At 46.2% G+C, this 12862-nt stretch overlaps 1 protein-coding gene across 5 annotated transcripts in view; it reads left to right on the forward strand.

Moving 5' to 3' along the window:
- Positions 1 to 12862, forward strand: part of RBFOX3 (RNA binding fox-1 homolog 3) — a 308060-nt gene that overhangs the window by 92857 nt on the left and 202341 nt on the right. For 2 of the 5 annotated variants that reach the window (XM_076052887.1, XM_076052892.1), the window contains exon 1: positions 8155 to 8313. The exons of the other annotated variants lie outside the window; for them this stretch is intronic. In XM_076052887.1, coding sequence (XP_075909002.1) covers positions 8290 to 8313 — 24 coding nt within the window. In that variant the 5' untranslated portion in view covers positions 8155 to 8289. Of the gene's footprint in view, positions 1 to 8154; positions 8314 to 12862 lie in introns of those variants that run through there. 5 annotated transcript variants of the gene reach the window in all.

Raw genomic sequence — 12862 nt, forward strand, 5'->3', positions numbered from 1 at the left:
TGTCACCCCGCACTTTACAAGACGTGTCATCCCACACATTTACGTAAGTGCCTGGCGTCAGGCGGTAAGTACCTGTCACTTGGCCCGTGGTCACTGGTGTTTCTTTGCTCTCTCTCTCTCTGCCTGTAATTACAAGACATCTTTTTTTTTACAATTCCCCCTTTAGCGTCAATATCAGATTGGACATTCATCATAATTTGATTAATGACGGTGACGCTAACAACAATTAGCTTAATTTAATTATCATTATATCCTCCCCCCAGCCCTTAAACTAAAATTAACGTAGGATTTGATTGGGCGTTAATAATTATTTAGTACAAATACTAATAACAAAAACATATGATTGTGTATCACGGGGGGATATTATTTATATTTTTTCTAGACGTTCACATTAACAATTCCTGGGTAAATAGAGTGATTAAGGGTACTCGTCTTTCGTTGTAAGTTGGCATCACTATTTTCAAAAACTTCTGATGTTAATCATCCCCATCAACCGTGGTCAAATCCGTTGCTCTATGATTGCCTCCCCAAGATTTCCGCCACCTCCTATTGTCCCGCGATGCAACAATCCCGCCCCGGCACCTGCAGACGCGAGTCGATTTTCACCGTCCCCATCTCCTTGGCGGTGGACGTCCTCTCGGACGCGTGATTAATACCAGCATGTAGAACAAAGCGTCGGCGATGCATCAGAATGGCCGGAGGATTGGGGCATTCCGGTGCGGCGATGCGACAGATTTATCCGAGCAAGACAACAGTGTGTCACAAGTCTTTGCCTAGGGGAGGCTTTCTCATATTGCAATGTGACGAAAGAGCACGGCAGCGAGGGCCGCGGACAGGCAAATACCGGCTTCTTATTCAAAGGTAATTACATGGTAATGGCATGTAGTGTTCGTCAGGAGCGTAGTGATATTCTCAAAAAATGTTTAGAAATGTAATTGCTCATTAAAAAGAAAATTCTGTTGTAGATATTTTGTTCCACTTGATTGTACAAGTTTAAAAAAAATTGACACACAGACCACTGGAATAAATTATATTGATGACTCGGAGAGAGGTTAGTGGTGGAAAGAGAGAAGGAAGAGAGAGCAAATATATGACAAAGATACGTGGAGTGAGAAGAATATGGGGATGATGAAAAGAGAATGTTGAAATGTATTGTAGATTTAAAGTGTGGGACTGATAGAACAGAGGAGTGAGGGAGTGGCATTATGGGATAGATGTTGACCAAAGACGGGCACGTGAGGCATTGTAGGATCATGAATATTTCATGACATAACAGACGTGGCCTTTCCCTCCTCCTCCTTATCTGCCCAAAGTTTTATACGAAAGGACGCCCCGTGAGGCGGCAGATTGTGGAAACTCATTAAAGCCGTTTCCCCACCCCCCTCTCGCCAGTAAGTACGCAGAGAGGCATTGTCCAGGATGAAACGAATGCATCGCATGTTGGGTCCTAGCCCGTGGCTCCTTGTGCAATGAGAAGTGCTCAACGCGTGGTAGAAGAGAAGAGAATGTGGGTAAATGCAATGTGCGTGCCCACCTCCACTCCCCGCGCCTCCGATTAGCGTGGTCGGCTACCTACGGTGCGGTAGAAGTTCAACGTACATACATCCACTCGAGCACGTAAGAAGGAGAGGAAAGAATTCTGCTCAGCGGTGATATTGCAATGTCAAAAGTAATCCAGGTCCTCGACATCACTGCTTGCCGACTCTGCTTTTGTCAAGCAAGGGGCAGCTTTTATCACCCCCGATAATTTCCAATGCATCCAGCCCCCCCCCTCGATAACATCTGTAAGAACTGCAGGGGATGGAGTGAAATAGTGATTTTCTCCACCATAAACACGCGCAGACAATTCCGTTACGGACCGCCTAATGAGATTTGTTGTACACTCGCGCTGGAACAAGTGTTATTATTCTGAGTGGGATGAGGGGAAGCGCACGGAGCGGTGTGGGTGAGGTCGTTGCAATCGTCGATTGTCTTGGGGGGGGCGGGCGAGCGGGCGGGCGGGGTTGGAGTTGCAGTGGATCGGAGGGCAACATCCTTCGCAATTATTCTGAGCCTCTTTAGAGGGGCCCCGGCGTTCGTCCTACCGTAAAGGCTCCGGCCCAACACACCTGTCGGCCTGCTCACACTCGACGGCCTCTCCGTGGCCTGGCGAGGGTGGGAGGGCTCGCGCGGTGCGCCAAAACCTCGCCAATGGATTTTTCGCCACCGCCGTCGCCGTTGTCTTTCCGACGCAGTACCGCAGTGACATCCACGGTAAATCATCGGGGCAGCCGGACACTGGCTAATAAATAACACGGCCGCTTTAATCCACTTCCTGCTCTTTGCTGTTTTGAGCACCTTGACAATGGGGATAGATTGCTTTTGATTATGTATGCTGATTAAAAAAAAATGGAGGCTACACCTTCAAACTAATTGAAAAACAAAAGCCCGGACCGTGATGGATTAATTCGGCATTGTGTCAATTCTTGTTTTGTCTCGCAGCGTGCGGGCCACCGGTTCACTCAGTGCACGCTCAGTGAAGTAATTTCACTCTGGTTTCCACCGAGCCTCAGAGTAATGCGATCACGATGACTTCGAAGCCCCCCCCCCACCCCCCTTCCGACCCGTACTTGTGCGCCGCTGTTTTTTTTTTATTACCACGACACATTTTGAGTCAGGCTACCTGTATGTCCAGCCCGGCGGTTGAAACGATGGCGCAAAATTCTTTAATTCCCCCCCCGCCCCGCCTTCCCCCCCCCCCCCTTCATCTCCGCCTCTGTGCACCCAGCAATTCAGATTGGTACACCACAATTAGTCCATGGGCATGTGGCGGTGTGGTGGGGTGAAGCGTCGGGTACTGGCACTTATTCCAAGACGTCTGGTCAGCCTGGAAGCGAAGGCCAAACAATGACCTTGAGAGGGACTGTCGGGCACCTTTGCTGTGGTGGAGTTCCTTCCCGACCGGCAGCGGCACAAGCAGGGATTTGCAGGGCTTGGGACCTTTTACCGTTTCACGCGTGTTGCATCTCGACAAATTGCATAACTCGGCGGCAGCCATTTGTCTGCCGTAGCTTTACCCCACATCCGCATACGTCTTGCTTTGAAGCTGGTTTGCGTAGCACTTGCATTTGTTTGGCATGAAAGCCAGGTGGCTTTCATTATATTTTACTATTAGGCGTGCAGGCACCCAGGCGGGCATGCTGTTCTCCGCATTTTGTGGGGGCACACTTTGACATATTTAATCAAACGCAGGCATTCTTACGAAACTGTTTTATTTTCTATGTTTTTTCTTCTTCATTTTAAGTTATTTCAAAGGTGCAGCCTGGCCATTACATTGCAAGCTCTGATGTACGGAGGGACGTTGTATTCATGACCACGCCATGCATATTGTACCAAGATGCCACCGCTGGGTTTTGTAGCTTTTGTTGTTTGTTGGGGTTTAGTTTTGTTCTTTTAATTGTACGAAAGCGTGATGTCTGTTATGTCCACTTTCAGTTGTGTTCCCTCTCTCCAGGTGACTCGTAAATACCATGGGCCAGATCTACTCAAGTTACAGTTTAATATCATTCGTATCACAGACATCCGTTGAAACCCCTGGGGACGTTGGTGCCGTGCCAGTGGGGAGGCAGAGCGAACCATTACACCCGAGATGGCAGATGGTGAGCCCTTCTGCTTATGAGGGGGCTTACTCACTTTCTGCCTGTGCTAAAGGTTATCCAGGCCGAAGCAGCAGCGCCGCTGTGGCAGAAATAATAGCGGAGCGTTATCAAGTTCTGGCACTGGAGAGGCCCTGACATTTTAATTCTCCAAAATTAACATGCTTACTTTTGCTCTTTTGAAAAGAACAGAAAAATTTGAACTCCATTAAATGGTATTTCCATATCTCTCCTTTCATACAAGTGTGATTCGAGTTCGCCGAACAAAAGGAAATAATTGTTGGAGGGACGCAGCTGGAGAATGCAACGTACGCCTGTGTATATGTAGGGCAATGATTGAAAGTGGACCGGGATCAAAACGATTAAATTAAGTGGGCCGAGGAAGAGTTTTTAGGATGCGTGCCGTCTGGAAAAATCACAATTGATAGTGAAGGAGCGACACATCGATGTGCCTCAAGAGGTGTGTTTTCAATCAGTGCGCCTTATCGGCTGTGACGTACAGATTGGAAACGCGGATGCTGACAAAGAAAATGGAACAAAAGCTTAAAAGCATTCGAATAATAATTGAGATGTATGTTGGGAGTTATAATGAGGGAAGGAGAGTGGAACCCACGGATCACAGAACAAGCACAAAATTAGAGGTCCCATCGTGACAGTTAAGAAAAGTAATTGGTCTCGAGCAAGACACCTCGCTAGGAAAGTAGATGGATGAGACTACTGACAGAATGACAGCCAGGGGAGAGATCTGCGCATCATATTCAGGATTGAGATGGATTGTAGCATCATGGGACAGTGGGATGTGGTGAAGACAATGGGGAGAGCATCATCCAGCAGTGGACAGAACATGGCCGATGACAATGATGAGTATACATCATTTCATGTTAGCTGTCCGACTGCTGAGTTTGGCGTTTTGCTGACATCCTGTGTTTGAGTTGTGTGTTGAAGGTCTCAGCTTCGTCAACAATTACTGAACACACACACACACAAATAGCATCATTAAATTTGGTTTTGGCTAATTCATATTATCTCTAAGAATAAAAAAATAAATTTTACTACCTACATTAAAACTCATTCCTCTCTGTAGTAGGATGGGGTGGCAAAGTTCTGCCCTCTAGTGTAGAAAAGGGGGTCACTCAAAGAGAATTTCAGAATTAGTTCTGTGATATCTCCTTCCAAAGAGTGCTGTTTGACGGCAGGTGATGCACTGCTCTGCGGGGGTTGCAAATCGATTATTTTTCACGCGACGTAGGACCGACAGCATACCCGGGATAACGTGGCAAATAAAATGGCAAATTCTTCCCCCTGTTAAGTGTTCATTCCTCCTTTGATTTTAAAGGATCTATTTGGGTAATGATGCCTTTCCTTTGAATGTGATCAACGAAACCACTTTTGTGTTGCACTTGGCAAAACCTCGTTATTGTTTGTGCGATGGGTTTTTTATGTGCTATGAAGAAGGGCCATTGTCTGAAACGTCGCAAATTTTATATTCACATTTTCCATTTTAAGGCAGTGCTGTTGACGAGTGTGTTGATTTTTTTAGGTTTTTACATTCGATGACAATATGGCATGAAATTAACCAATGGGTTTTGTATGTAACTACCCAATACACCTAAACAGGATTTCTGGGGGTGAAAAAAATAAATAAACAAATTCCCTTAAAAAATATCGAATGAGATTGCTTCACGTGTTGGAATGGCCTGATTTGCTTGTGTCATGATTACTCACTTAACCTTCTGAATCCTTGTTCGCCACTTATAATTTTTCACTCGGGGGTGTGGGGGTCGGGTGGTGGGGGGGGGTATCAAAGATGTATTTCTTTGCTTTGCGATTACATCAATTGTTTTTTTTTGTTTTGCTCGAAGCTCACACTGCAGGGTTACTTGCACGTTTATAGGTGATTTCATTTCTACAAACACAACACGGGGGCGGTGAAATTGAATATTTTACGTTTTGCCGGTTTATGTGCGGCGTGCATTTTTTAGCCATTCGCCGCTGTATCCTGAATGAGGCGGTGTCAATCAAACTGCGAAGAAATTGTTTGCTCCATTCACTGTGACCGGTGGAGAATATTTGTACGGGTTTGTGTTGGACGTGATAAGCAGTCACAATATTTACAGAGTTACGAGAATAGGCCCTGCATTGGTAAGTCATTCGTTTGGAAAACCACATGCATTGGATTTTTGTACGTAGCTGTAAGATTCACAGGGAAGGAAAAAAAATCTGATTTTTGAATTAAGACATTTGTGTTTGTGTGTGTATGCGAGATTTGCGGTCAGAATTTCTTTTTTTCGCGAAATATATTTGGGAATGCAGTCGCACGCAATGCTTCCGTGCACACACGCGTGCAACTCGTATAATTTATATTATTTGGCAGAGGAATGGGAAGCGGTAGAAAACGAAAACAATAGCAACTCAGGAATATTGGCTGGGGGCGGTGGAGGTGGGGGGGGGGTGAGGTGTGAATTGCGGTGCATTAGGGGCTCCGGTTTGCAGAGCCAAGGTTGATGTTTTCTGTGCTGCTGTGTCTCGGTAACGAGCGTCTGAGCATGCCGCTTGCTCGGCCCCAGAGACGGCAGGCAATGCCACGGTGCGACATTTTTTTTGGAGGGGAGGGTAGCTACGTGCACTCGCTCAGCAATTGGGGGGGGGGGGGTGGTTCCCATTGCACGCAGCAAGCGATGAGCTAGCGATGAGGCAGGTCGTGTCATTGCTCTTCTTGTAACGTTCTGACCCCCGTACCCCTACTGGATATCTGAGAAACAGAGCTTTGTAGGTCATCGGATTCCTCCAGTATGAATATATATTCTTATTTCCTTTCTTCTTCACCGGACAATTTTTGTTTTATTTTACTTATTTGTTTCTTTTCGTTATTATTGTTTTATTTTAGTTATTCTGCTTATTTGTTTTTTGCAGGAATTCCCGCTGCGTTCTCATTTATTCTATTTTTTTGTTTTCATGAGTTCGCATGCTCCGACTACTGCGCTTGCCCAACGAATTCCATTAGCCAGAGAAGTTATGGAGGAGGCTCGCTAATTTTGCTGTTATGGGGGGCGGGGGAGGGGTGCACAAACTCTTGTGATCGATGGACAATGCACAATGACCTTCTGGTGGGGGCACAACTGGTTAGGGAGGTGGGGTGGAGGAAAAGCTACTTTTTCTTTGTCTGACGGTTGGAGTCAGTGGCACTCAACCTGCCACCGTATTCGGAGAGTGACGCTCAAGGCTCGCCCGGATTTCCACCGCTGAGATTTGCGCACGAGCGGCGAGAGATTGGTCGAAAGACAGAGAAAGAGAGGTATTGGCATTTGTGCTCGGATTGAAGGTGTGGAGGTGCTGTAACCCGTAATGGATGTACTTCAAAGGTGACGGGCCATTGACTGATTTCAATCTTCAGACGTGAGTCCGGTTTAAATAAAAAAAAGTCTGGAAAGCACACACATCCTTCCATTCCATCAGCAGCAGAAGTGCAATGTTTATGCACCGTCTTGCAATTCACGCTCGAGATAATGTTTGTGGCTGCATTGTGGTTTTCTATTATTATTATTATAACTTTAAGCAGAGCAGGCTGCAGTAAATTTTATTGACTGCCTTCCCTTGTGGAAGGACACAGGTAAAGACCCCCCTGGGGGACATGACCCCGTTTGACTGGTGCTTAATATCTGATTTCTCAAGAGACAAGTGAGTGTTCAGGAATGGGGGGGAGATGGAGGAAGACTGAGAGGTGTGGGATGTGGAAAGGGGGGTAGGGGAAGGATTCGGTAGAGAGATGACATCCACTCTGAGGTCACTTAAATGAAGTGAGAGCAAAAGTCTTCCTAATTGAAATTAATGAATGCAGCAAAGGTACATACTTTATTGTGAATTGAGATTCAAAGTGAAACGGCACCAAGGATAAATCACAAGGACACTGTGGTGATTATTTGCAATTGTAGTCATTATTTCCAGAATTGGAATATTTTCAGCGTTGTGGTTAATTCCGATTCCCGAGCATTGTCGACGGCAGTGTTTTTTGACACATTCTATTTATTTTGCCGAAACAGTCATGAGAATTAACCTATTTTTTGGGTACGCGCGTGGTTTATCCAACCTTAATTGCGTTTGTGTTGCTTTAATAATAAAAAGGACCTCCCCCGCATCCTATGCACAAGTGAGCCTCAATCCACATCCATCGCATTACCAAGGCCGGGCTTGAAAGTCCCCATCAGTAGTGGTCACAGCATGGCTTACCGCGGGGGATTTCAGAGGTGGGTAATTATGCGGCGAACTGGATGGTGCGTTGATGGGGGGGTGGTGGTGGTGGTGGTTGCGGCTTGCGGTCGGGAGGCGGTGGTATGGGGGGGGGGGGTGCGTTGTCAGGGTGGGTGGGTGTGTGGCTGGGTTGTCGGTGGATGGATGTGGAGTGTGGGGTGGGTAGAGTTGGGGAGGAATAGGGGAGTGGGGGGGGGGCGTGGTGTGAGCGTGGGCCGGTGCTCGCGCGGGAAGACGTCCTTCCCGCCGCTCCGCGTGCAATCTGGTGAGAGCGCACATGCATGCGTGCGTGCATGACTCTCGGTGCATTTGTCTCTCTCTCTTTCTGTGTCTCTGCCCACATTGTAATGAAAGGGTGGGTTAGGGGGGGTATTGCAGTAAACCGAGAGCTTTCCTGGCGGCAGCAATGGTGAGGCTTCTTCTACTGCCGGTGAGTGTTCAGCTGTGCGTTTAATTGCTCCTTCCCTCGTCCTTGCTGCAATGGCTTGCAGGTGATATTGACTCAATGTTAAAATCATAAATCCCGGCGACTATTGAAGCCTCCTTCGGCGCATTGCCGTATTAAGTAGCGCGTTTATGAATAATAATAATAAAAATAGTACCTGTAGCCAAAAATTGATGTTATTTTTGTAGCAGCGCTACTGACGTACAATTCTGTTCGTTATTGCACAGAGCGTGCCGTTTTCTATCGCCGTCAGTGTCTGTGCTAATGCTCTGTTGAAATCTACGTCGGTGCTCTTAGCAAGAGCTGTGATGGGGGTTGTCGCGCATGAGCCGTGCGATCAGAAAATCATCATCATCATCATCTTAAATTCGCTCAAATAAACTCCGGATCCATGAAGTTTGTTTTTTTGTTTTAACCTGGCCAAAAGTTGAGCATTCGCCCAAACCGTTGCGGATGATTAAAGGGCTCTGGCAATGTGTGTGCGATTGCGGTTTTTCTGACTGTTGATTAAGGCGGTGTCCACAGACGAGCGATCATAGACAATACAAGCCCACGGAAAATATCACCATGGGAGCTCGGTGTTATTGATCCGAGCTAATCCTACCATAGTTTTTTCGGAGTCTTTTATTGTCAGCGTAATTTACGGCGGAGCGTGTTACTAAGTAGTCGCCAATCCTCACCCTGCGGTGTGTGTGTGTGCGTGCGTGCATCTGGCGCATGCTCTTTTTTTTTGCAAGTCTCCTCGAAATTCCCCTCCGAACCTGCCTCCTTATCTTCTTCCCCTCCCCTTTCTGTCTTCCCCTCTCATGGCTTAGCATTTTAATAGTGCATTCCCAGTGGATTTTTACAAATAAATTATGGTGAGCCAGTAATATAGTAGGAGGAGAGGGGGGGGGGGAATCTTGACACGCTACATGATTTGCAAAATGTATCCTAAAATAATTGCCCTTTGGCTTTGGAAGCGGGAAGCGATATCGATTTTGGAGGTGGCATTGTATTACAGTTAACCCAGTGAAGGGTTTTCTATTGGCCAAAGTGACTGACTGGTTTACGATGGTTCTTTTGCAAGGACCAGACAATGTCTATTAAAAAAAAAGAAAGTTTTAAATGTTTATGTTGTCCCTTTAAGTGTTATTTAGTGCCTCAGCTTCATGCGTTTGGGAGGAGATTGTGGGGAAGATTAACTGGCGAGATCTTTATTGGCGCTCACATTTGAAGGTCATCACATTCGAGCAAATCCAATGGGATCTGTCCCATGTATATCTTAGTTATCGCTTAATTCAGAGGTTCACATTACCATTTTCACGTTCTTACAATTCTGCTAAAAACGAGCACTTTAATATACAGATGTGTGGCCCACATTTGGATCAAAGCTTAGTTGTAGCTGTTTAAATGTATTCGGACGTTAATTTGTTTTTTTACAAATATAAAAGGATTTACAATGCTCAGCGGTTTCATTTCAGGTCACCCGGTTATTTGAACGTGTGTCAAGCCCTGCATAGTCAAATTGGTTTACAAAAATAATAACTCGCAATGTTTCTACTTCGTTGTGTTTTTTTTAAAGGGAATAAAGCATAAATAATCCAAAGTCAACAAGAATAATAATAATTTGCTCAGACCTAATCCTCGTTTTGCTAACTTCTTCCCTCCTCAACACGTTTGGGGAAGAAAAAGGGAAAAACAAATTACAGAAAATATCAAAACAAGCAAACACATTTGCAGGTACCAACGTTATCCCAGAAGCAGGCCCGTCAACTCTGGTCTCTGCAGGCCATTCATTTGCATTTAGTGCTTTCACTAATGGACAGTTTTAAGTGAGTTCTTGGGAATTACAATCATGGTGTGGTGTAACTCTGCCAGGGAAAGCTTTCAGAATAGTGTTTTAAGTGGCTGTCTCTAGCACTATCACAGTTTACATATGACTTATCTTTTTTTTCTCCCCCTTTCCACCTCTCTCGAGGCTGATGGTGTTTTAAGCCCGGGCAAAAAAACCGGTAATTTTTGTGAAGGTAGACAGATGTGCTGTGGGGCGACATTGAATGTGTCATTTTAGCTCACAGCCATCTAGAGTCGTTGGAAAAGCCAACAATTAAAATGTCTAATTACACTGGCATTTTCATGAATAAGATGTGAATTAATTCTTACCAAATAACATTTTAATTACGCCAATTACGTATTTATACACTTCGCAAATTCTAATTGCATTTACCAAAATTTCTGATGAGCGTATTCCATTGCCAGGTATCCGGAGTAATTGGTATATAATATCCCATTTATTTGTTGCTTAATATGTTACTCTTTTGCCTTGTGATATTTTATAATGGGGAGCAATGACTATTTATAATTGCTATCACAAACAAATGTATAATAATGAAACTGTGAAAAAAAAGTCAGCAAACAAAAAAGGCACATGTCAGGGTAACCGTGACATCATTTAGAGTTTTTTCTTCTCTTGCAGTATTTTGTACATTCCGGCTCTCAGCCCTTTAACGTGATGTTGGGATAATGAGCAATTTCGCGCACTATTTCAGGACCTGTATTTTTTGTGCGCGAGGATCACCACCACCACCACCACCACCCCATGTACCAATCCCCCATGGTTCCTAAAACCTCAAAAGTGCCAAAGAAAAGTGGCAGTTAAAGGGAGTTTTGGTTGAACATGAGGGGATTGGAGCCATGGAGATGATGTAGAATGAGTTGGCGGGCATTGGGGGTGGTGGCGCTGTAAGGTGGAGGTTCGGGGAACATAGGATAAAGAGAGAGTGGCTGTTGTGGGAGGGGGTGGGTAATGGGGGGTGGAAGGGGGTGAGACAGAATGAGCGAGACCAGGTTAGCATCATCGATGCATCTCAGGCGCCTGAAACAAAGATCCATCGTATAGCCGTAACACACTGTTGGGGCAAATGCTGTTTTAACGAGCACCTATGAAGGCCAGCACAGCACACGAGGGGGGTGGGTGGCCAGCACGACGCTCGGCCGCCTTTGTCTCCCAACAGGCTATATTTACACATCGCACAGCAGGTACTCATTTGAGGCTCAGTCGACCTGGTGTTGGCCGAAAGCAGGAATGCAACTCGGATCGGGTGGGTTCGTAGCGGAGCGTGCTAACCGCTGCGCCGCCGCTCCCCAAAGACACACTCGTTGAGGCAGACCGGTGTCGGGCAGCCTCATGCCTGATTATGATGCAAATGGGATTCCAATTATTATGGCCCTTGTGCTTTGATGACTGTGCCGAGCGGCGTGGCAGAAGGCCCTCTTCTGAGCTGTGTATGCCAGCCGATGGGCCACTGTCACCCGGTCACGGAGAACCAACCCAGCCACAGACGCACTAAGCGATATCTATTGAGAAAAGCACATTGCGTAGGAGGGGAAATCTTAAGGAAACTGCCCCTCATTTTAATTGGAATTGCCGCACCAGGCTCACCAGATGTATGGCATCTCAGGAATGGGTGTTCTCCACTCAGATTTCCCCCACTTTACACTGTTCAGTGCAACAAAATCACATTCTGTAATAGATTCAAGCACTACTCATTTTCTTTTACCGTTGAATTGTACTCTCTCTCTCTGCTGTGAATAGTTTTCACGTGAATGTTGTTGGCACGTAAAAATATTGTTGTTTTGTTTTCTGATTAGAAGGCCATAAAACACTCGTAAAGCGTATGCCAAGTTTCGTCGCAAACAAAAAAATATATATGCAGCAAACAAAATATTAAAAGACCTCAGAGGTACCGAAAATGAAAACGGCTATAATTTTGTCCACGTTCCGTGAAGGATAAATCACTGCCATTTTTTTATTAGTTACGTAATTCACAGGGGTGGTTTGTCGTCGTTTATTTCAGTCTTATCTTCAGTGCACTTAACAATATTAAGAGCACGCTGAATCGTGGGTGTCGTGGATTTCATTATCATCTCGACGTGATAAATACGAAGCCAAATGGGGTTTACATATTTGCGCAGGGTTGACAATTATGATTTTGTTCTCTCGTAGCAAAATAAATAAATACAAAGCCGACCCCGGCGCAGGTGGGCCGCCTCTGCATCTTGTATGCAAGGTGCTCATTAATGGCTCAGGTGTGCATGCATGCGCTTGCGCACAAAGACAAAAGATCCCACTCATGGCTTCAAGAGACTATTTGGGCCAAGCACTGTTAACTCGCACCTGTGAAGGGCCGGAACGGTACACCAAGGCGGAGTTGTGGCCAGCGCCACGCCCAAACCGACCTTTGTCTCCCCAGTTACGATGTTTACACACTGCACCGGGCACTCACTCAGTCGACCTGGGGCGAGGCCCAGAACCGGTTCACATAATCGTCACTGGTGTTGGCCGTGAGCGGATATTCGAACTCGGGTAGCCGGGTCCGTAGCGATAACCCGCCACCCTGCCACGTTTGTGCACCGGGCACTCTTTGGTGTGCGTACACGGGGGCTGTAATTCACGTGCTCGCGCGCGTGTGCGCGTGTGCGCATATGCGTGTGCGCGCGCATGCTAATGCATGATCACCCATCGCATGTCACCTCTTGAGCTGGCAGTCGC

The sequence above is a fragment of the Petromyzon marinus genome, chromosome 3, assembly GCF_048934315.1.
Source record: "Petromyzon marinus isolate PM22_M1 ecotype Great Lakes invasive population chromosome 3, UKy_Petmar_22M1.pri1.0, whole genome shotgun sequence".
Lineage (NCBI taxonomy): Eukaryota > Metazoa > Chordata > Hyperoartia > Petromyzontiformes > Petromyzontidae > Petromyzon > Petromyzon marinus.